Source organism: Cnephaeus nilssonii (assembly GCF_951640355.1).
Source record: "Cnephaeus nilssonii genome assembly, chromosome: 20".
Classification (NCBI taxonomy): domain Eukaryota; kingdom Metazoa; phylum Chordata; class Mammalia; order Chiroptera; family Vespertilionidae; genus Cnephaeus; species Cnephaeus nilssonii.
The window spans coordinates 13,056,601-13,077,468 of NC_137091.1; the positions used below are offsets into that span (position 1 = coordinate 13,056,601).

Consider the following 20,868-nt stretch of genomic DNA (forward strand, 5'->3'; position numbering starts at 1 on the left):
GGGAGAGGGAGAGAGAGAGAGAAACATCAATGATGAAAGAGAATCATTGATTGGCTGCCTCCTGCACGCCCCCCACTGAGGATCGAGCCTGAAACCCGGGCATGTACCCTTGAATGGAATCGAACCCGGGACCCTTGAGTCTGCAGGTCGACGCTCTATCCACTGAGCCAAACCAGCTAGGGCAATTACTTTGTGTTTTTTTTAATTTCCCAAATTTTCCAAAACTACCATTTATTACTGTTACAATTAGGAGGGGCAAGATCTATAAGTAGATTTTAAACTTACATCTCTGAAAAAATTGATGTGAAGATAATTTAAAAATATACTTTATTTCATATTATGGTCCACTAAATGTAAAAAGAAGGCCAAAAAAGGCGTAGGAGGCATATATAATCACCTACCAGGTGGCCACAGGCTCTAATGAGGACACACTCCCATATTTAGCAGATAGGATCAGAAAAGGCTATCCACTAAACAAGTATGCTCATAAGATTGGTATAAAACAAATAAAATTAGCCACATGCAGAAGCTTCCACATCCAAAAGGATTTGTAAATATATTACAGTAGGGAATGAATAACTTTCAAACTCTGTCCAGTGAGATGGCAATCTGAATGATAATTGAGATGTGTCAAGGCCACCACGATGATCACAGAGGTTGAGTATTGTACAACTCCAGGGCATGCCATTCATACAAAGATGCTTCTTGGAGATTTTACAGCTGTGAACAACCTGAGTAACTGTATATGGCAGTCCTGGACTTAACTAACACATCTGAGTGATGTTAAAGGAGAAACAAAATGGCTCACATAAGCTCTAGAACAGGATCTATCCAAAGGGGCCTTCTTGACAATCTGGGCCAGATCCTTCTTTGTTGTAGGGAGCTGTCCTGGGCATTGCAAGATGCTCAGGAACATCCCCGCCTTCACAGTGGACAGACTAAGCCTCCAGGTGTACAGACTTTGGTTCCAAAGCCAGACTGTCCCCCCACCGTTTCAGAAGGATGGAACAGGAAAACTCACCTAATGCCCTCACAATTCGCATCAGGACTTCCCCGACTTTCATTCTGGTCTCCGGTGTATGCTTGTCTTTACTGCTGTCATACTGAGCCAAAAGGCCAATCAAGATTTTCTCAGGGTACGCATCTGAGAGCAGGGCAATTCCTGAGGTTGAAAATAAAAAGAAAATTCGTTACTTTTTAGGATTGAAAGGCAAATTAACCCAGACAGCCTGTAATGGGATGAACACTAAGGCATTTAAACCCACCTCTGTAATTCTCGGCAATGGCTGCCCTTTATTTGAAGTGACAAGACAGCGAGTGGAAAGAACATGGGACTGGCAGTTCTAGTCCCAGCCCTATATAATTTCTAAGGTCACTTCCAGCACTGACATTCCATGATTTATGAGTTATAGACTCTTGAAGCAGAGGCTAGATGACTGCAATCATGGTAGGGGTTCACACAACAGCAGGAGAAGACTGGATTAAATGCCTTCTAGAATCCTGATTCCGAGACTTTAAGGTTCTATGACTTCTATTGTCCCTGCCAACAAATCAGCCTGAAACACAGCAGTGATTCCTGTCTCTGTGCATTCTCCATTCCAGTATGAGTTCTCTCTGTAAAATGTCAACAGTAAGAGCAGTTTCCACAAGAAATACCTTCAGAGATTCTGGGCCTAGTCAATAGTAGATGTATGCTATGGCTGAGTTCCCTGACCAGAAATAGGGACGATCCTGCTCTTGACTCCCCCTTCCTAGGACTTGCTAATCCCTTCTCCCATCATGCCAGTACCTCCCAAACGTGTGTCTGCAGCAGTGTTATCGTATCTGTGCCCAGCTCCATATCAAGCAAACTTTAGAGGGATGGCAGGAGGAAGAGACCTAAGACAGGACCAGAAATAAAGCTCCTGGTCTCAAAGCATATAAATACAAATTCCATCACTGTGGTTGGGTGGGTGGGTGGTGGAAAAGGTTATATAACGTCTAAAGAATAATGAGGAAAAAGAAAAGAAAAAAAAAACCTTGAAATTTCGAAATATACCCAGGATGAAGATGCTTCTCACTACCTCCTCCTCAATCTCAGATGATGGTCCATCATCTCTGGCCTGGTGTTTTTCAATGATCTCCTAATCAGTCACACTGCTTCTACCCTATTCCCTAATTGCAGCTGGAACTTTCTGGTTAAAACATAAACCAGTCCCTAGCCGGTTTGGTTCAGTGAATGGAGTGTCAACCTGCATGCGAACTGAGGGGTCCCTGGTTTGATTCCAGTCAAGGGCACATGTCCAGGTTGCAGGCTCAATCCCGGTGGGGGGGGGGGGGGGTGCAGGAGGCAGCCGATCAATGAGAACTCCCATCATTGATGTTTCTATCTTGTTCTCCCTCTCCCTTCCTCTCTACCAATAAAAATATATATTTTAAAAAGATTAAAAAATAAATAAACCAGGCTCCATCATTCTTCTGTCCAAATTCCTCAATGGTTTCCCTTTTCCCTAAATATGGGCAGCTCCCAATCCCCACCTGCCTTTGCTTTCTCTCTGACCTCATCTTTTACCATACTCTCCTTTGCTCCCTACAGTCAACTCTGGACTCCTTGCTGTCCTTAGAGTAGACTGACTGCCTTACTTTTCCCTCTGCCTACCCTCTCAGCCTGCTTCATTTTTCTTCTCAACACTTACTATTACCTGATATGTTATATATTGCTTATTTATTGACTGCTCTCCTCCTTAAAATGTGAACTCTACAAAGTCAAGGACTTATTTTATTCCCTGCTATAGTTTAAATGCCTAGAAGAGTGTCAGCACATAGCACATGCTCAATAACTATTTGTTAAATGAATGAATGGACAAAAGGGTTCAAAGACAGAGTCTTGATATAAATTTTAGGAATTAAGAGAAGATGGGAAGGAGTGATATTAAATGTTTGAGAAATCTATAATTATTTTTACCTGACTTTACCATTCTCCTGTTTAAGCTTGACAATCTTGCAGGCAAAGTCTACATACTGCTTTCTATGTTACAGATAGTGATTCCATTCTTTTATAAATCAGATATACACAAAGGCGGAGCACCTGCTGTGGACTGTACCTGCCTGCCCATCCTCTTTTCTGTCCTCCCCATCCCTACCTTTTCATTGCTTTGGGAAAAGCCTGGGAAGTCTCCGCAGGTGGTCCTAAGCCATAGCTCTCTTTATGTGGCCTCCAATTTTATACAAACAGAAGCACTGCTCTTAAGGGAGTTTCCGGCTGTGGCAGAATCTGAATTAGATCACTTCCCTGTTGGCAAAATGTGACCCAGCATTTGTAGTTAGCTCCTTTATGTAAAAAAATGGACAACTTCTTGGAGGTCCAAGGTGGAATTAGAAACACCTAAGCATAGGAAAAAGGTCTGTGGCTTAAGAAAAGGATAAATTAATTGTTTACCAAGGGAGAGAAAGGAAAAAGCTTCCCAGCTCTGAAAGAACCCCAAAGAAAAAGTGAATTGGTGGCTGGTAACTGCAATTCTGGTAGATGTTGTATAGTTAATATGTTACAAGGCCCAGTACATATTATAGATCTGTTGCTGTCGTAATTAGCTTTCCACCAGAAATTCCCAACTAAAAAACCTGGTAAATTTGCTTCCTTTTGGAAATATAGGTTGGGACTTTTTTTTTTTTTAAATATATATTTTATTGATTTTTTTTTTTTTACGGAGAGGAAGGGAGAGGGATAGAGAGTTAGAAACATCGATGAGAGAGAAACATTGATCAACTGCCTCCTGCACACCCTCTACTGGGGATGTGTCCGCAACCAAGGTACATGCCCTTGACCGGAATCGAACCTGGGACCCTTCAGTCCGCAGGCCGATGCTCTATCCACGGAGCCAAACCGGTTAGGGCAGGTTGGGACTTTATAATGGAAATCAGTGGAAAAGTGGAATTTGCTTTATAAATCTTTGATCTATGTCTAGCTTTTCTAAAGCATATGTATTACTAAAATCCCTCCTACTGTAGATTATGCCTATTTTCTCTCATTAATCTTTGGCAGAGAACAGTTTATTTACTTCTATGAGCAGTTTACTATCCTTCTATATACTTCAAACGAGCTCTTAATTTCCTCTCTGTAGCTGGCATTTTTGGTTGCACAGAGCATCTACTCACTCTCCTGCTAACAGCACCTCGTGTTCCTTTGGTAAGTATCCCTTCTCGAAGCTCCACTCTCAGCCTACATGGTTTGAGTGCAGCTAACATCCTACTTTCTCTCCCTCCTGTGTGAACTCATGTCCCAGGCTGGCCAGTTAGGATATTCCATCACATCCCCACCACTATGAATGGTTCAGAAATGGGCAATGTGATTCAATCCTGGAGCCCACATCAGAACTACTGGGAAAGATAAGTTCTTTTTACTTTCTTTCCTGTTGAAGTTATGAGCCTGAAGCTGCCAGTGACCACCATGTGGAAAAAGCACCCCTAAAAATGGTGCCAACACCGAGGAGGGTCAAGCCAAGAACGGGAGGGAGAAAAGGAAGAGACCCGATGGCATCCTTTGAGCCCCTGGATCCGACTGTACGCCTACCAGCTTGAATCTTTGGATACATAAGGCAATAATACCCTATATGCGTATGTCAGTTTGATTTTTTTTCAACCAAAGTAATCCTAACACAGTCTTCTTCATATATATTTTTACTTAATTTCAGATTTATTTTTTTACTTTTCCTACCAGGGAGTTACAAATTCTCCCAATCTTGCATAAAAAGATTGCCAATAGCAAAGTAGTTTCCTTGCTTCCCACAGTCCCACATTAGCAATTGTTTATCTTCCTGCTGGCCTGCTCCGCAGACTGCTGCCAAATGACCCTCTGACTGTTTGAGTTTTACCATCTAGGATACAGTTGCCACCTATGAGTTTACAAATCCATAGAGAACAAAGGCAGTTCCCTCCTCAGTATTACATCAAGCAGTGCAGAGAATTGTATATGATGGTTAAGACTGTGTAACAATGTAAAGGGATGAAATTTTGTGTGGCTGTTTTTGTTTTCTTATTTGAAAAGTTTTCTGAATTGTGACAAGGGAGGAAACATGGCCATAACCTTCACATGAACCTTGACCTCTCACACTTGATAATTCCTTTGTAATTTGAAAATGAGGTAATTTCTGGGTCAGCACAGGTTTCAAGGAAACATGACACAACAATCCCTTTGGCAATCAGACGCAAATGATTGTGTGAGAGATAGCTGCTCTTGCTCTGATTCCTAGGAAAACAGCCATGTATTTCAAGATGTGGTAAAACAGATAAGATACATAGTAGGTAAAGGTAAAACAAACTGGCAAGAATTCATGAAAGCATTCTGACGTGCGTTTTGGGGCAACACATAGGATATAGGCAAATTAACATAAAATATTATTAAAAGTACTTTATACAACAAAAAAGACAATCTACTTTGCAAAATAACTATGCTTTTTTTTCTCTCCCAATGACTTTCATGATAAAGACAGAAATGTATTCTGTTAAAAATAGTGTTAAGAAAAAAAGAAAACAAACAAAAACCAAAATAGTGTTGACTTCAATATGATCCCTCAGACCTCCAGCAGTGACAGTGGATTAGGTGTAGTCTCACCTTACACAGTACGCTTACATGTCGGAAAGACAGCCTAATTCTAGATCTCTTTGCTGCCCTGGTCAGGTGGCTCAGTTGGTTGGTATGTCATCCCGTATACCAAGAGGTGGTGACTTTGATTTCTAGTCAGGGCACATACCCAAGTTTGGGGTTCAATCTGGTTTGGGGTGCACACAGGAGGCACCTGATTGATGTTTCTCTCTCACGTCGATGTTTCTCTCTCTCTCCCTCTCTCCCTGCCTCTCTCTAAAATCAACAACAAAAAATGTCTATGCTGACTGGCTCTATCCCAAGTACCTGCTAAACCACCCCACTTCAAAACTAACCTGCCTCATTCCCATAGGCAGCTAATCACCTATCTCCCCAAATCCACATCAACCTAGAAAACCACCTACTCAAACCTCTCAGGTATATCTGCCGAAAAACTATAAGAAACACAAAACCCACATACTGTGTGATTTCATTTAGTTAAAACAGATAAATTGGCGGAGAAACCAAGATGGCAGCATAGGTTAAACACCTAACCTACAGCCGGGCACAACAATTTCAAAAACACAACTAAAAATCAAAACGGACATCATCCAGAACCACAGGAAAGCTGGCTGACTGAAATGCCCACAATTAGAAGGAAAGAGAGGACCACAAGGAAAATCAGGGAAGCCGTAAAAGCTTGAGGTATGGAGACACGGGCGGAGACACGAGCCCGCGCGCGTGCGGGGAAGACGGAGCCGGAGAGGAAGGGGCGGCTGACGGCCTGGCTGGCGTTCTCTGGCGGGAAGGAGATAAAAGCGCCAGATTGTGCTAAACCCCAGCTCCGACTGCACTGAACCCCAGTTCCGGGCGAAACCCTGGGAAGCCGGGCTCATGCTGGGGGAGTCTGGGCTGTGGGGTGGAGACACGGAGGAGTTGCGCCAGAGCCGCGCACGGGAATGTGCGCAGAGGAGGGTCTGTTGCCTGTGCCGCTGGATTGCCCTAGCGGGAGGGAGACAAGGGCTCCGGACTGTGCTGAACCCCCAGTTCCAACTGCACTGAACCCCAGTTCCGGGAAAGACCCGGGGAAGCCAGGCTCATACTGGGGAAAGCTGGGCTGTGGGGCAGAGGTGCAGAGAGGCGGCGAAGAGCAGAGCACCAGAGGCGTGCAGGGGATTGTGCGCGGAGGATGGGCTGCTGACTGTGCCGCTGAGTCGCCCTGGTGGGAAGGAGACAAAAGCGCCAGACTGCGGTGAGCCCCAATTCTGACTACACGGAAACCCAGTTCCGGGCGAGAATCTGGGAATCCAGATTCATTGGGGGAGAGACTAGACTGTTTGGCAGCGCGCGAAACTCCAGGGTGCTTTTCTCTCAGAGGTGTTTGCTGGGAGTACAGAGGGACACTGAGACACAGGAACCTCATAGGGCGGGGCTGACGGGAAGCCAAGGCGGTAGGCTCCGCCCTGTAACTCCGCCCCATCCAAGCTGAACACAGAGGCTTTTACAATTTTGCAAGTCTAGTTGAACGGGGCTGTCTCCCGGCATAGACACAGCTGATCCTCACAGCCAATTGGACTGGAGGTCACATCCTCCCAGTGTACCAACAGCAATCAAGGCTTAACAACACCAAGACTTTGCACTCAGCCCACAAAGGGGGGTATCAAGAGCGACCACCTAGGGAGATTGGGGAAGCTGAGCGATAGGGAGGCAGCCAAAAGGGGAAGACACCGAAACAGGTCACGAATATAAGGGATGCTGTAATTCATGCTGAGGGGCCACAGGCAGTAGCTGACCTACACTCCATTGGAGACCCAGAAACGAAGGCATCTAGTGGTCGGTGTGAGATGACACCAGATTTCAACCACTACCATAAGGGACACATTCAAGAGGCAGACGCAGTGAGCGCCAAAGCCTTGCTGCACCAAGACCCGGCCCATAAACGTGTCTCCCGCACAGCAACTCTTCCTTTATAGACACAGAGGGTCCGCACGGCCAATTGGCCTGGAGGACAATTCCTCCCAGTGACACCAACAACAATCAAGACTTAACTATACAAACAAGGACCAAGATGGAGGCATAGGGCAGAAGCCTGATTGCTGCCTACCACAACAATTTTGAGACTACGACGGGAGAGCAGAGCAGACACCATCCAGAACCACCGGAGGGCTGACTGAACAGATGCTCTACAACTAGAATAAAAGAGAGGGGTACGCGGGATGAAGCTGATGCCGGTGACCCAAAGACCACATTTTAAAAACTATGGCTCAGGCGACACAATGGCGGCCTGGATTGTGCTCGGCGCAGTTCCCCCAGCGGTCTCCAGCTGAGGGGAAGGCTTCACTCGCTGCCGAGCACAGACAGACGAGCCCCTGGGAGACATGGGGTGGGAGACTACGCGCTTGCTGACCTCCGAGTCCTTCAAGAATCTCAACGCCCCGGAAGCGGCCAGGTGCGCACGCTCGGCGACCGGCCACCGCTGCAGACCCAAGGGCCGACGCAGCCACCCTGGACCACCCGCCGCCGAGCACCGGGCACACCGGCGCTTCGCCGAGCCCGCCGCCCAACGAGTTCTGCGGTGGCTCCCCTGGAACTCTGAGAAAATGGCCGAAGGAATTGCTGAGAGGGAATTGACCAACAGGAATTGGGATCAAGAAGATGAAACCCCGCTGGGTCCCGGATCCGGCCAAGACCAAACCAGAGGGAGTCGGACCTGCATTACCACCATTTGTCCATCATCCAGAGCTGAGGGGTCAGTGCCGACATGTACTCATAAGGAGCTGGTGGACATTGATATTGGGTCTCAAAAGAACTGTTGGACCAGAAAGAAACTCACTACAGACTGATTCATTTGCCTGTCAGCATAACTATTATTGCTCGTCGCACATTCAATTCTTATAAGTATATCTCTAGTGACACATGATTTCGCTCATCTAGGGGAAATGATGAACAACATAGACTGATGAACAAGAACAGAACCAGAAACAAGGAGGCATCGATCGGACTATCGGGCCTCAGAGGGAGGATAGGGGAGGGTGGGGGGAGGGGGGAGAGATCAACCAAAGGTCTTGTGTGCATGCATATCAGCCTAACCAATGCTTAAGTTCAACAGAGGGTTGGGGCATCCATGGGGAGGGGTGTGGGATGGGAATGGGGGGATGAGGACAAATATGTGACACCTTAATCAATAAAGAAATTTAAAAAAAAAAGATAAATTTATAGACAGAAAGTAGATTTAGTGGTTACCCTAGGCCAGTGATGGGCAACCTTTTGAGCTTGGTGTGTCAAACTTCGCCAAAAAACCGAGCATAACTCGGGTAGTGTGTCACTTTGAGGAAAAAACTAACTCCAAGACTCTAGTCGCAAATGTTTCATCCTCAGGAGCAGCAAATGTTTCATCCTCGGCATGCGGCCGCGTGTCATCAGAAATGGCTACGCGTGTCAGTGCTGACACGCGTGTCATAGGTTCGCCATCACTGCCCTAGGCTGTGGGAGTTGGAGGGAAATAAGGGGTGACTGCTATGGATATGGAATTTTTATCTGGAGCGATAAAAACATTCTAAAATTTGTTGTGGTGATGGTTACACGTTGTGATAATAATAAAACCCACTGAATTGTATACTTTAAGTTGGTGAATTGTATGGTACATCAATTATGTCTAAAAATTATTATAAAAAACTATAAGAAAATATTTCATAGCTATACTTTTAGGTTTTTAGGCTAGAAGAAAAAGGGAGAAAATATAGCACATCATGAATGTAAAGGGAAATCTGCCAAGAGCAAAGTATCAGCTTCTTTTTAACGTCCAAATCTCTTCTGGTTCCCCTGAAGGGTGAGGGCAGAATGAGGGAGAAAATGATTTGTTATTTGAATGGGAAAACAAATCAAGCATTTCATATTTCACGGGTTCTGTTTTGTTTTGTAAGAAAATTATTACATTTAAAAATCTACATTCTGTGGTAAGCCAGATAATCTACTCTAGGAATTTATCCTAATAGATATCGGACCACAGATAGTCAAAATTCCTTAAATACAAAATCGTCACTGTGGCACTCTTTGGAAAGATTGAAAACAAATGAAATGTTCATTAATAGAGGATTGATTAAGTTGTGGTCATTTAACGGAATGCATCCATAAAAAATAAATAAGCTTTTAAATAACTGATAAGGAATAAGTCCTAAGATCTATTAAGTGAAAAGCAAGACACAAAACAATGTGTATATAATTTGTGTACATAGGGCAAATATACTCATAAAGTAGTTCTGAAAGGATACACAAGAAAGTAATGATGTTAGTTGTTTTGGGGTAAGAAAATGAGGTGTTCAGGGGATAGATATGAGAGAAAATACTTTTTATTCTGTATCTTTTTGTACCTTGTGAATTTTGAACCATGAATTTACCGATCAAATATAAATAAATGTAAGTTTTTAAAAATCTGTGGTAACAGGCATGGTTTTTTAAAATAGAATAGCCTCTTTTAAACGTGAAAATGTAAAAAGAATTTTCACTCAAACATAGCAGAATGACGAAAAACATTTGTATTCTCTTCTTCCTGAAATGCTACTAAATTAATGATTAAGGAGTAAAAAGGGTATAAACCCACAAACAAGGATAAAGAGAGTAAGGTAGGTGTCAAAGGCTGAAATTTGGGTAAAGAGAACAAAGGTAGAAAAAAATTATATGTATTTGATAGATCATTTGGAAAAAACTAGTAACTATTAAATAGAAAACTAAGCAAATATATAAGAAAGGAAGACTGAACTGGGCTCAGCAATGAATAATACCCTTATAGTCAGCAGCAAATGCTACCCAATGATGCAGCCAAAATTGTGATGGGGAAAAGACAAGAGGAGAAGGGGAATAGGTGGGCATACAGCGTATACATGTGTCTGTGCATGCGCTAAATCCTCACCCTATATGTAGAAAATAAGTACATAGTGTCCAAAATTGTTTAAATCAAGAGAGATAAGTATAAGCATTTTCTTTATAAATGAGGAGATAATCACTAGGAAAAAAATACTTTAAAAGAGGGTGGTGAGGGGAATGGCTATCTCTGTGAGGGAGTAAGAAAGGTAGGGGATAAGCTTTTTGAACCTTTACAAACTATGTTTGAAATAAATTTATAAAAATAAGTGATTTTGAAAAACTAAAAAGAAGATAAAATGCATATTAACCTGTGGAGGAATCCCTAGTTTGAAAGAACAATGATAGTCAGGCACAAGGAAATTTTCCTCTGATTACAGAAAGGTAATCACCAATCTGGGATTGTCCTCTAGCTCTATGACAGAGAGATAATAAAGGCAGACCAAGAGAAGGAAAATATTACCCTTTAGTAGGTTACTTCACTTGCTTCATTTGAGACCTCTCATGGTGGAAACTAACAATAACTTCAGTTCTAAGAATCTAGGAAGTCGCACAAAGTGGGGAAGTTGGTTATTAACTGAAGGAAGTATGGGGAGCTCAACTGAATAGCTGGGCTGCTTTTGTAATTAAAGTAAATGATAATATCTAGCCAATTTGATGTTAAGTTTTTCTGAAGCTCCAAAGTTGTGTTAAGTGTAGACAAGCCCCAACAAATTTATAAAGATTCGAGATGAATGAGTGTTACTTAGGCCTGAGGAAAAAACAGGGTTAGGCATAATAGAAGACTAACAGCTGAAAATCTGTAGAAACTGTACCTAGTATCTATCTCTTTAAACCAGGATCTAAATCAGTAATGGCGAACCTATGACACGTGTGTCAGCACTGACACGCGTAGCCATTTCTGATGACACGCGGCCGCTGAGGCGGCCGCATGCCCAGGATGAAACATTTGCTGCTCCTGAGGATGGAACATTTGCGAAATAATGTTTTTTCCTCAAAGTGACACACTACCCGAGTTATGCTCAGTTTTTTGGCGAAGTTTGACACACCAAGCTCAAAAGGTTGCCCATCACTGATCTAAATAATATATTCAAATACTACGCCCTAGCTGGTTTGGCTCAATGGATAGAGCATTGGCCTGCGGATTGAAGGGTCCCAGGTTCGATTCTGGTCAAGGGCACATGCCCAGGTTGTGGGCTCAATCCCCAGTATGGGGTGTGCAGGAGGCAGCCGATCAATGATTCTCTCTCATCATTGATGTTTCTGTCTCTCTCTCCCTCTCCCTTCCTCTCTAAATTCAATAAAAATATATTTTTAAAAAATACCAAATACTAAAATAATGCCAATATACATTTGCTTAAACTGTTTTCGAATTCCCATTTTGAAGAGGGAAAAAGTAAAAACAAGTGAATAATCTATATTTACTGAAAGTTAACTGTACTTATTGGAAGTCATTTGGATCATGAAATATTATTATAATAAATAAAAATGCATTTATTATTAATATTATAAGTAGTAAAGACAATAAAAATTCCCAACACTTACTGTTTTCAATATGCCAGGCAAAGTCCTGAGCACTTGACATTATTTACCCACTTAATGCTTTCGAACAATCCTTTGAAATAGGTAATACCATCATTCCTAGTTTTACTGAGGAGGAAGTTGAGGAACAGAGGGGTAAAAACATAGCCCAAGAATACAGAGTTGCCACTTGGCAGAGCAGAACTGCAAATTTGCACTCTGCCATCCCAGGGCTCACCTGGCAGCGCCTAAGAGAAATCCGTGCTGGGACAATACTAGCTCCGCAAATCCTACCCCCAAAGATACAAACCTTACATTTTCAAGTATATGATGTCAGCCTCACTCCATAAAATTTACTTTCTGTTGGACTCCAAGATCAGAGGAAGGAGAAACACTTTGCATACGGCTTCCCATATGAATAGGCAGAGTCCTCTACTGGGTCCGGTTGGGCTTCATGGGGACTGCTTTGTTCTCAGTTGGTGGAAAAGGAGGTAGTGATGTTTATTAAATTCACAAATGACTCTAACTTGAGATGCTGTTGCCATTAATGATGACAGAGGAGCCACACAAATGGAAATCCAAACCTTGGATTTTAATGAGTTCCAGTTTTTAACCAGTGATTCTGAAAATACCTCCACTCCACATCTTTATGGGCTACTGTAAGGCCTCTAAATCTCTTAATTCTACTACCCTCCCCAAATGAATAAAATGAAACCCAAAACAGCACTGTAAAGCTTAGGGTCCACCTTGGCAGGGCTGTCTCTATCAAATAACTTTGGGCAATAGAGAGGAAGGAGTAAGAGAACAGAGCTGAGAAAAGCAGAAGCGCAAGAACACCACTGTGATCAAGGGCTCTGTTTTATGCACAGAAAAGCGAACAAAGCTGCTCTAATACTGACTGAAGGCATAAGTGAGGAAGGAAGGAAAAGAAAACAGCAATTATCACTTCTCTGGGAGTAAAATCATTGCCCTACATGTTCAGAGAAACTTGCGTCAACTGATTGTGGCTGACAAATAAGCAGAATGTTATTCATTTAATTCCTTTATGTAGCTTTCAAAGAGTGAAAAAACACATTAACATTCTCTTTATGCTATCAAAAGAAATGTTTACTGCTAAAAAGAAAATAGGAGCTTCTGATTTCCCAGGAAACAATAAGTTGTTCTCTTTTAGACTCAGTAAGAAAATAAAACCCTTTACAACTCCTAAAGACCCCAAGATGGGTGGTCCTGGTAGGAGTACCACCAGAACTTCGGATTCATTTTTTTTCTGAGTTTCTGCTGGCATTTCACCTGAAGCCTATGCAAAGGGAAACTGCAGAATCAGCAACAATGACTGATGCGTCAGGTTCTCACTAGTTTTGAGAGAGCCAAAGTCTCCCAGGGGAGTTGTCACCTGGCCTGAAGCTCTAACAAGACAGGGCTGATCTTGCACAGTCTCCGATGTCTTCCGGCCAGGAGACTTGCTCTGTGCTTTGGGTACCAAACAGTGACACAATCAAGATATAAATATTTCTGAAATTCTCCCCTTTTTCCTCAGTTAAGCCTGGTGATTGTCCTGATGAGATGATTAGGCAAGTCTTTGTGACAGGCACTAGGACTGGCTTAGAAAATGTGATTGTTGTGAAATCAGCAACCATGCCTTGTAGGACTTAAACTATAGTTTCATAGGGAAACCAGGCAGAGATACTATAACCTCCCCTCTCTCCCTCCCTCCCTCTCCGCCCCCGCCAAGAGTCCCTTCTCCCTCATAAATGCACATTCACACTAAACACTTTGTCTACAATTTCCCGGAGTGACCAGACCTAGTCATGGACCCTGTAGGGGCCCTGAAGCATAGCTGTTTTCAGCTGAGCTACCTCATCATTATTGGAAATAAAAGACAGAAATGTATTTTCTTCCAAATTTCGTGCAGTTTGAATTTAAGACTTAATGTTTCAATCCACCGGACAAATATGGTTCATGCTGAGGTTTCTCTGTATTAGTAATAGTCAGCATATCAGATTTTCCATTTATAAATTGTCATTCCAAACAAGCATCTTCCCTCCAAGCCTTTCCTTTACTGCTGTGTCACTGAGCTTAACCTGAAATTACTTTTACATTTTCACTTACAATTTTTGACCCACTGACCTAACTGATCCTCTCAGCAACCTAATAAGTGCTCCATGTCACCGTGTCTAATACATCTAGGTGACAGATCAAACACACTGTGCCTCTAGAGAACCACAGTGAAGAGCAGAGCAGGGTGGCTCCATGAGCTGCCATTTTCCGTGTATGTCCTTATGATGAATAGACGCGTCAGGGTCAAATTTTGCTGCTAATTTAACCAGCTGGCTGCTGAATTGCAAGGCAAGAAATAATAGATATGTTTAATTTGATCTCATTAGTATTCTCTGACTTAATAACTTTGCAAATGGAATCACTTTACAAACTAAATATAGAAAAGTTATTAGCATGGTCTGGTTTCTAAGCAACCATTTCATTAAGAAAAGCTCCACTTGGGAAAAACATCTGTTTGTCAGTAAGGTTTCCGCTGTCATCACATAAATTCATGGTGAGAAAGCCACGGCCACCATGTGATTAGTAATCCCTCATTGTGAGAAGGTGGACAGGGGGCACTACAACAGAGGGAGCCATCTGTTTCGATCTGTTCTAGTCCCTGCAGCTTGTTACCATGAAACGATCCCGTTTTGCCACATAATTTAAAAAACATTATCTTCTGATGATAAAAGCAATAACTGTTCATACGAAAAAAACGTGAAAAATATAAGAAAAAAGGCACAAATAAGAAACAAAGAGCATTTGACTTTTTGACAACTTCATGTTAGATCTTATTTAATCCCACAGCTAAAAAAGAAAATTATTTGAAAACCATTGGTCTAAAATAACTCCATATGGTTTTACCTTTTTCATTTGGAATTAGAATGATTTTTTCTGTAATGGCTCAGGGCTGTGTGCTGGACAACTGAGTTTAGAGACTTGTACAGATAGCCAAACATACTCACTGCATTTCATGAAAACAGTCTCAAAAAGAGATAGCATCCTCTGACAGCGGTGAGGACAAGGTGCTGAAAAGTGTTGTGTGGCATGACACATCACATATGACATGTGTTATAAAACTTCTTTGCTAGGTCAGATAGATGGCCTAAGATAGTGATTTTTCAAATCCTTTTTTGTTTTTAAATAGCAGACCTTTGTTTTCATATGAAGTCTTTAGAGGAGGCTCAATGAGAGAGAGAAAAGCAGAGTCCTCTGGTTAGAGTGGGGTTGATGGTGCCCCGAGCCCACCCAGCCCATCCCCTTTTCACTGACCCCAAGTGTCTGTAGAGCACAGGCATCCATGTAGTCCTTCTGGTCTGCAGGCCCCATTCTGCCACAGCACTACTGTTCCCTGTCATGAACACGTTCTTCCCATGTTTATTCGGTTAATTTCTAATCATCCCCCAGGTCTCAGCTTATCTGTCAGGTAAAATGACCCAGATAGGTCTCTTATCACGATGGACCTTTTCTTCACAGCATATTTCAATTTTTGTGTGTGATTATTTGATCAATATTTACGCTCTTCATGTCCTCCCCCACTCCAGCTATACATTCCATGAAGGCAGTGCATGACTCATAGTGCCCTCCCACATAGTAAGTGCTCAGTAAATATTTGTTGAATAAATGAACAAATCTTTTAAACCATCAATAAAATAAAAAAAATCAATGGCCAAAGATATTTTGCAATCCCTGGCCAATGTGGCTCAGTTGGTTGGGTGTTGTCCTGCTCACTGAAAGGTTGCTGATTCAATTTCCAGTCAGGGCACATATCTGGGTTTCAGGCTTGGTCCCTGGTTGGGGGAAGCCAATCCATGTTTTGCTATCACATTGATGTTTTTCTCTCTCTCTCCTTCTCCCTTCTTCTCTTCTCTAAAAAAATCAATAAAAAATAAAATGTAAAAAAAATCTTTAAAAAAAAATGATATTTTACAATTCTTTCTGTCCCTATCTAAGGACATGCCCTGGCAGGTGGGTGGGAGAGATGACCTCATTAGGTCTTGGGTAGCTCAATGCTTGTGATCCGTTCCCTGAGGCTCAATTTGTTCCCAACCTCCCAGCTTCTTCAGGGACAGCCGAGATACCACAAGGTCAGGAAACATAACCAAGTTTAAAAGTCTAATGTAAGAATCTAAAAATGAGTTGCCAAAACTGTACAGATACCATTTAACTGCACTTTCTACTACTGCCCAAGGTCTCGACATGACCAAAGAGGAAGAAATTAATACTTCAGTTAAAAATGTTAAACTTATGATTCAGCAACAAAAGGAACTGTGTCATGGTTAATAAAAAATATAACTGGGCTTCTTAAGTATGTGAACATTTTCAAGAATCATCGTAACCACATCCGGTGAGATTAGGAATTTTCATTTGTATTTGAAATGAGGCGTAATGTAGGCTGCTTGCTCTTTAGTTTGGGAGAGAAAGGTAAGAACAGGGTGTCCCTCCAGCTGTTACAGCAAAGTAGTTCCAATAACATGAATTGATTCTTTAGAGAGTAAAGGAATATTGTACTTAAAGTCTAATGATGAACTTGCTATTTTACTTGTGAGCTCTCTCACTATTTTATCATCCTTAACTTATCTTCAAATTCCAACTTCACTAAAGAAAGGGTGACTCCAGAGCAAAATTTAAGTAGTAGCTGCTCTTCAGGGACGGTACTTATACCTTCTTAATGGTTTGTAGACATTTAAGCAACTGACACTAACCCAAGGTGTCTCACAATTGCCTTCTTGGTGGTGAATCTGACTATGACAGCTGGCTTAACATGCATAGGGAGGTAAAGGATTTGAAATTAGCTCTGGAAACCAAGAAATTAAGAAGTATTTAATTGTTTAGCTGAAAATATCAGGATCTACTGGTTCCATGGCTTACTTTTACTTTCTGCAAGAGCAGAAGCCATGATGATTTGAGAAAAGCAAGAAAATAGAGTGGAGAGGGGAGGGAAGTACAGAGAGGGATAAGAGCCTTGGCTCTGGAGTGGACTCCTGACTTCATCACTCATTGGTTGGCCTTTGACTGGTAAAAACCTATGAGCTTAGTTTTTTCGTTTTGTTTGTTTTTTTGTCTGAAAAATGGGGAGATACATTGATTCTTATAGGGTTATGGTAAGGGCTAAATGAAACAATGTTAAGTTACATATGTGGTTGGTGATTAGCAAATCATGAGTGAAAATAAGAACAAAGGAAATATAAATAATAAGTATCAACAAGCGTCAAATCCAGGAAGCCCATCCCCAAGACATGACGGATGGGCTGGTAACAACCACAAGCCTTTAAAGGCTCCCTAGAGCCCACAGAGAAGCTCAGGTATCTGGCATCTCAACAACCCAACCCCACTCTTCCCCTTCACGCCCACTTTGCTCCACTCACAACTTGAATTGCCTCCCTTCCTATACACTTGCCCCTCCTTTGAACATCTTCCTCCCTTAGCTTGTCTTTCAGTCTTAATCCCCTCACTCCATCTCCACATGTCTAAATCTTGCTCATCTTTTCAGAGTCCTAAGAGCTCCATGAAAAACTACTTTTCTGAACTTTTTAAAAAATCCTCACCCGAGGATATTTTTCCATTGATTTTAGAGAGAGGGAAAGAGAAGGAAAGACAGAGAGAAACATCCATGTGAGAGAAACACATAGATTGGTTGCCTCCTGCACTTGCCCTGACCAGGGCTCGGGCCAGGGAGGAACCTGCAACCAACGTATGTATCCTTTACCGGACTCAAACCTGGGACCCTTGGGTCCGCAGGTCGATGCTCTATCCATTGAGCCAAACTGGCTAAGGCCACTTTTCTGAATTTTTAAGGTTTATTTTTAAAATGCGTAATTCTGTGATTTTTAGTATATATACAAGGTTATGCAATGTTCACTATCTAATTCCAAAACATTTTCATCAGTCTCCCAAAGAAATCTCATAGTCATTATCAGTCACTCCCCACCCCTCTCTCCTCCCGTACACTGGCAACCACTAACCTACTTTCTTTCTTCTTCTTTTTTTAAAAAAATGTATATTTTATTGATTTTTTACAGAGAGAGGAAGAGAGAGGGTAGAGAGCTAGAAACATCGATGAGAGAGAAACATTGATCAGCTGTCTCCTGCACACACCCTACTGGGGATGTGCCTGCGACCAAGGTACATGCCCTTGACCGGAATCGAACCTGGGACCCTTCAGTCCACAGACTGAAACTCTATCCACTGAGCCGAACTGGTCAGGGCCACTAACCTACTTTCTATGATGGATTTGTCTATTCTGGACATTTCATACGAATGGAATCATACAATATGTAGTCTTTTTTTTTTTTTCTTCTTTCACTTACCATGTTTTCAAGGTTCATCCATTTTGTAGCATGAATCAGTACTTCATTCCTTTTTATTGCCAAATAATATTCTATTATATAGCTATACCACATTTTTTTAAATCCATTCATCAGGTGATGGATACTTAGGTTGTTTCTATTTTATTTTGGAAAGGGGTTATTACGAATAATGCGGTGATGAGAATTCACATATAAGCTTTTATGTGGACGTGCGTTTTCATTTCTCTTGGGTATTTATCCAGGAGTGGAATTGATGGGTCATGTGGTAATTGTTTAACTTTTTGGAAACTGTCAGACTGTTTTCCAGAGCAGCTGTACTGTTTCACATTTCCCCCAGCAGTACATGAGGGTTCTGATTTCTCTGTGGCCTCCTAATTTATATTATTTTAATGTAAGTTATTTTTAAATGTTATTTGTTGGCATGAGAAATGCAACAAGTATAAAAAATTCTATACAGAAAACTACATGTTTACATAGCCCACAATTTCATGCAACTGCATAAATCCCAGGACTGATTTCTGAAGCCCCTTTCCTGATGCTCCTAAAACGATGGGGATGCCCTGAATTGTGCTGAAACAATTATGACCATCATCGGGAAGCAGGGCTGGCAGTGTGAACTAACATACTCTCATACTCTACAGAAGATGAGTTTCAAAGATACACACAGAGCCCTAGCTGTTTGGCTCAGTGGATAAAGCATTGGCCTGCGGACTGAAGGGTCCCAGGTTTGATTCCAGTCAAAGGGCACCTACCTCGGTTACAGGCTTTATCCCCCACCTCCCCATCCTGGTTGGGGCATTTGCAGGAGGCAACCAATCGATGTGCCTCTCTCACATCGATGTTTCTCTCTGTCTCTCCTCCTCTTTTCCACTCTCCCTAAAAATCAATAGGGAAAATGAGGATTAACAAATATACACATAGAGGTTGCTTAAAATATGATATTGAACCACATACACAATCAAACAAATCTGAATGAGGTCAGCATATTATTAAATTCTAGAAAGGGCTGATTTATAGTGAAACTATTTCCCATAGGTAGGCTGGTTCTCATATATCTAAGACCATTGAAAACTCAGCTCTTGTGCCTTGGAAACAGGAGCAACATGGGCACTAGGATTATTCTTCACTGTGGCAAAAGTACAGTCTTCAGAGCCAGAGACATTTAAGACTCAAATCTTGATGTTGACACTTAGCATCTGTGTCATTTTGAGTCAGTTTCTTAACCTTGTTGAGTCTTAGTTCCCTCACCTGATAGATAGGAATAATAATTCCTGCCTTTCAGGGTTCCTGTGACTGGCACATAACAGGCACTCAATAAATAGTAACTTCCACAGTCCTTACGGCCATTTCTCTTATACAACAACTAGAGGCCTGATGCACGAAGATTTGTGCAAGAATGGGCCTTCCTTCCCCTGGCTGCCGGCACCGCCTTTGCTCAGGCCAGAGCCACCTTTCTGCCTTCCCATGCTGCCCAGAGGCCCGAAGCAACTGGGGCGGTGTGGAACGCAGGGTCCCGCCCCCAACCGCTCAGCACCTGCATATGCAAATTAGCCCACCATCTTTGTTGAGTTAATTTGCATACTCGCTCCTGATTGGCTGGTGGGCATTGCAAAGGTACGGCCAATTTGCATCTTTCTCTTTTATTAGTGTAGATTATCCAGGGCAATCTTGGAAAGTGAAAATAACAAAGCTTGAAGTAGCCAGCTCATTATTTATTTACAGGTAAAAGTACTAAACTGCTAAATATTCTGAAACAAATCTGAATGTACCAATCTTTGACTGATGGAGGAAAACACTGAAGAGATATTCCAAAAATAAAGCTAATGTAAACCTCAAGTGTACTGGGCTTTGAAATACAGTCTTTGACCTGAGAGGGAGGGCATCATATAGATCCCCTGGGCTATTGTAAGACAAAGTACAGTAAATAGGGAATCCCTGGGAATTGGGGCTAGTGCCAGCTCCACCACTCTCCCAGTTTTTGTGACTGTAGGCAAGTCTATTCTTCATTTATAAAAAGGTTATAATATATGCTTATATTGTATTTCAGGATTGTTGACAGAATCAGATCTTTCTAGATGATTAAGCATTATTCAATTTTAATAAATATCATTGATAATCATAATCACAATATCTGTGTGCTTTTTAAAAGCAGGACAATAGGGCCAATTTCTACCATTATTTGAAAGTTCTAGAGAAGTAAAATAGTATATTGGAAAGGAAAAACAAGATTTGGAGGCCAAGAACAAGATTCAAATTACTTGCTAAATAATCTTGGAAAAGGGATTTAACCTATCCAAGTCTCAGAATTTTTAGCTATAAAATGGGATATCTCACATGATTCCCAAATATTAACTCAAAATGGATCACAGAACTAAATTTAAGAGCTAAAACTATATGACTTTTGGAAGAATACACAGAAGTATGTTTTCAATATCTTGGGTTAGGCATTGATTACTTAGAAATTACACCAAAAGTGCAAGCAATAAGAGAATGTTGATAAGGTGGACTTCATTAAAAGTAAAAAGTTCTGTGCTTTAAATGACATTAGTGAGAGAAAAGACAACACACAGAATGGCGAAA

General features: G+C 41.9%; 1 protein-coding gene across 1 annotated transcript in view; it reads right to left on the reverse strand.

Moving 5' to 3' along the window:
- The window catches only part of TANGO6 (transport and golgi organization 6 homolog), a 153,015-nt gene that overhangs the window by 55,933 nt on the left and 76,214 nt on the right, over positions 1-20,868 (reverse strand). Inside the window, exon 15 of the mRNA XM_079800333.1 lies at positions 1,022-1,162. Within this exon, the coding sequence (XP_079656459.1) occupies positions 1,022-1,162 (141 nt within the window). The remainder of the gene's footprint in view (positions 1-1,021; positions 1,163-20,868) is intronic.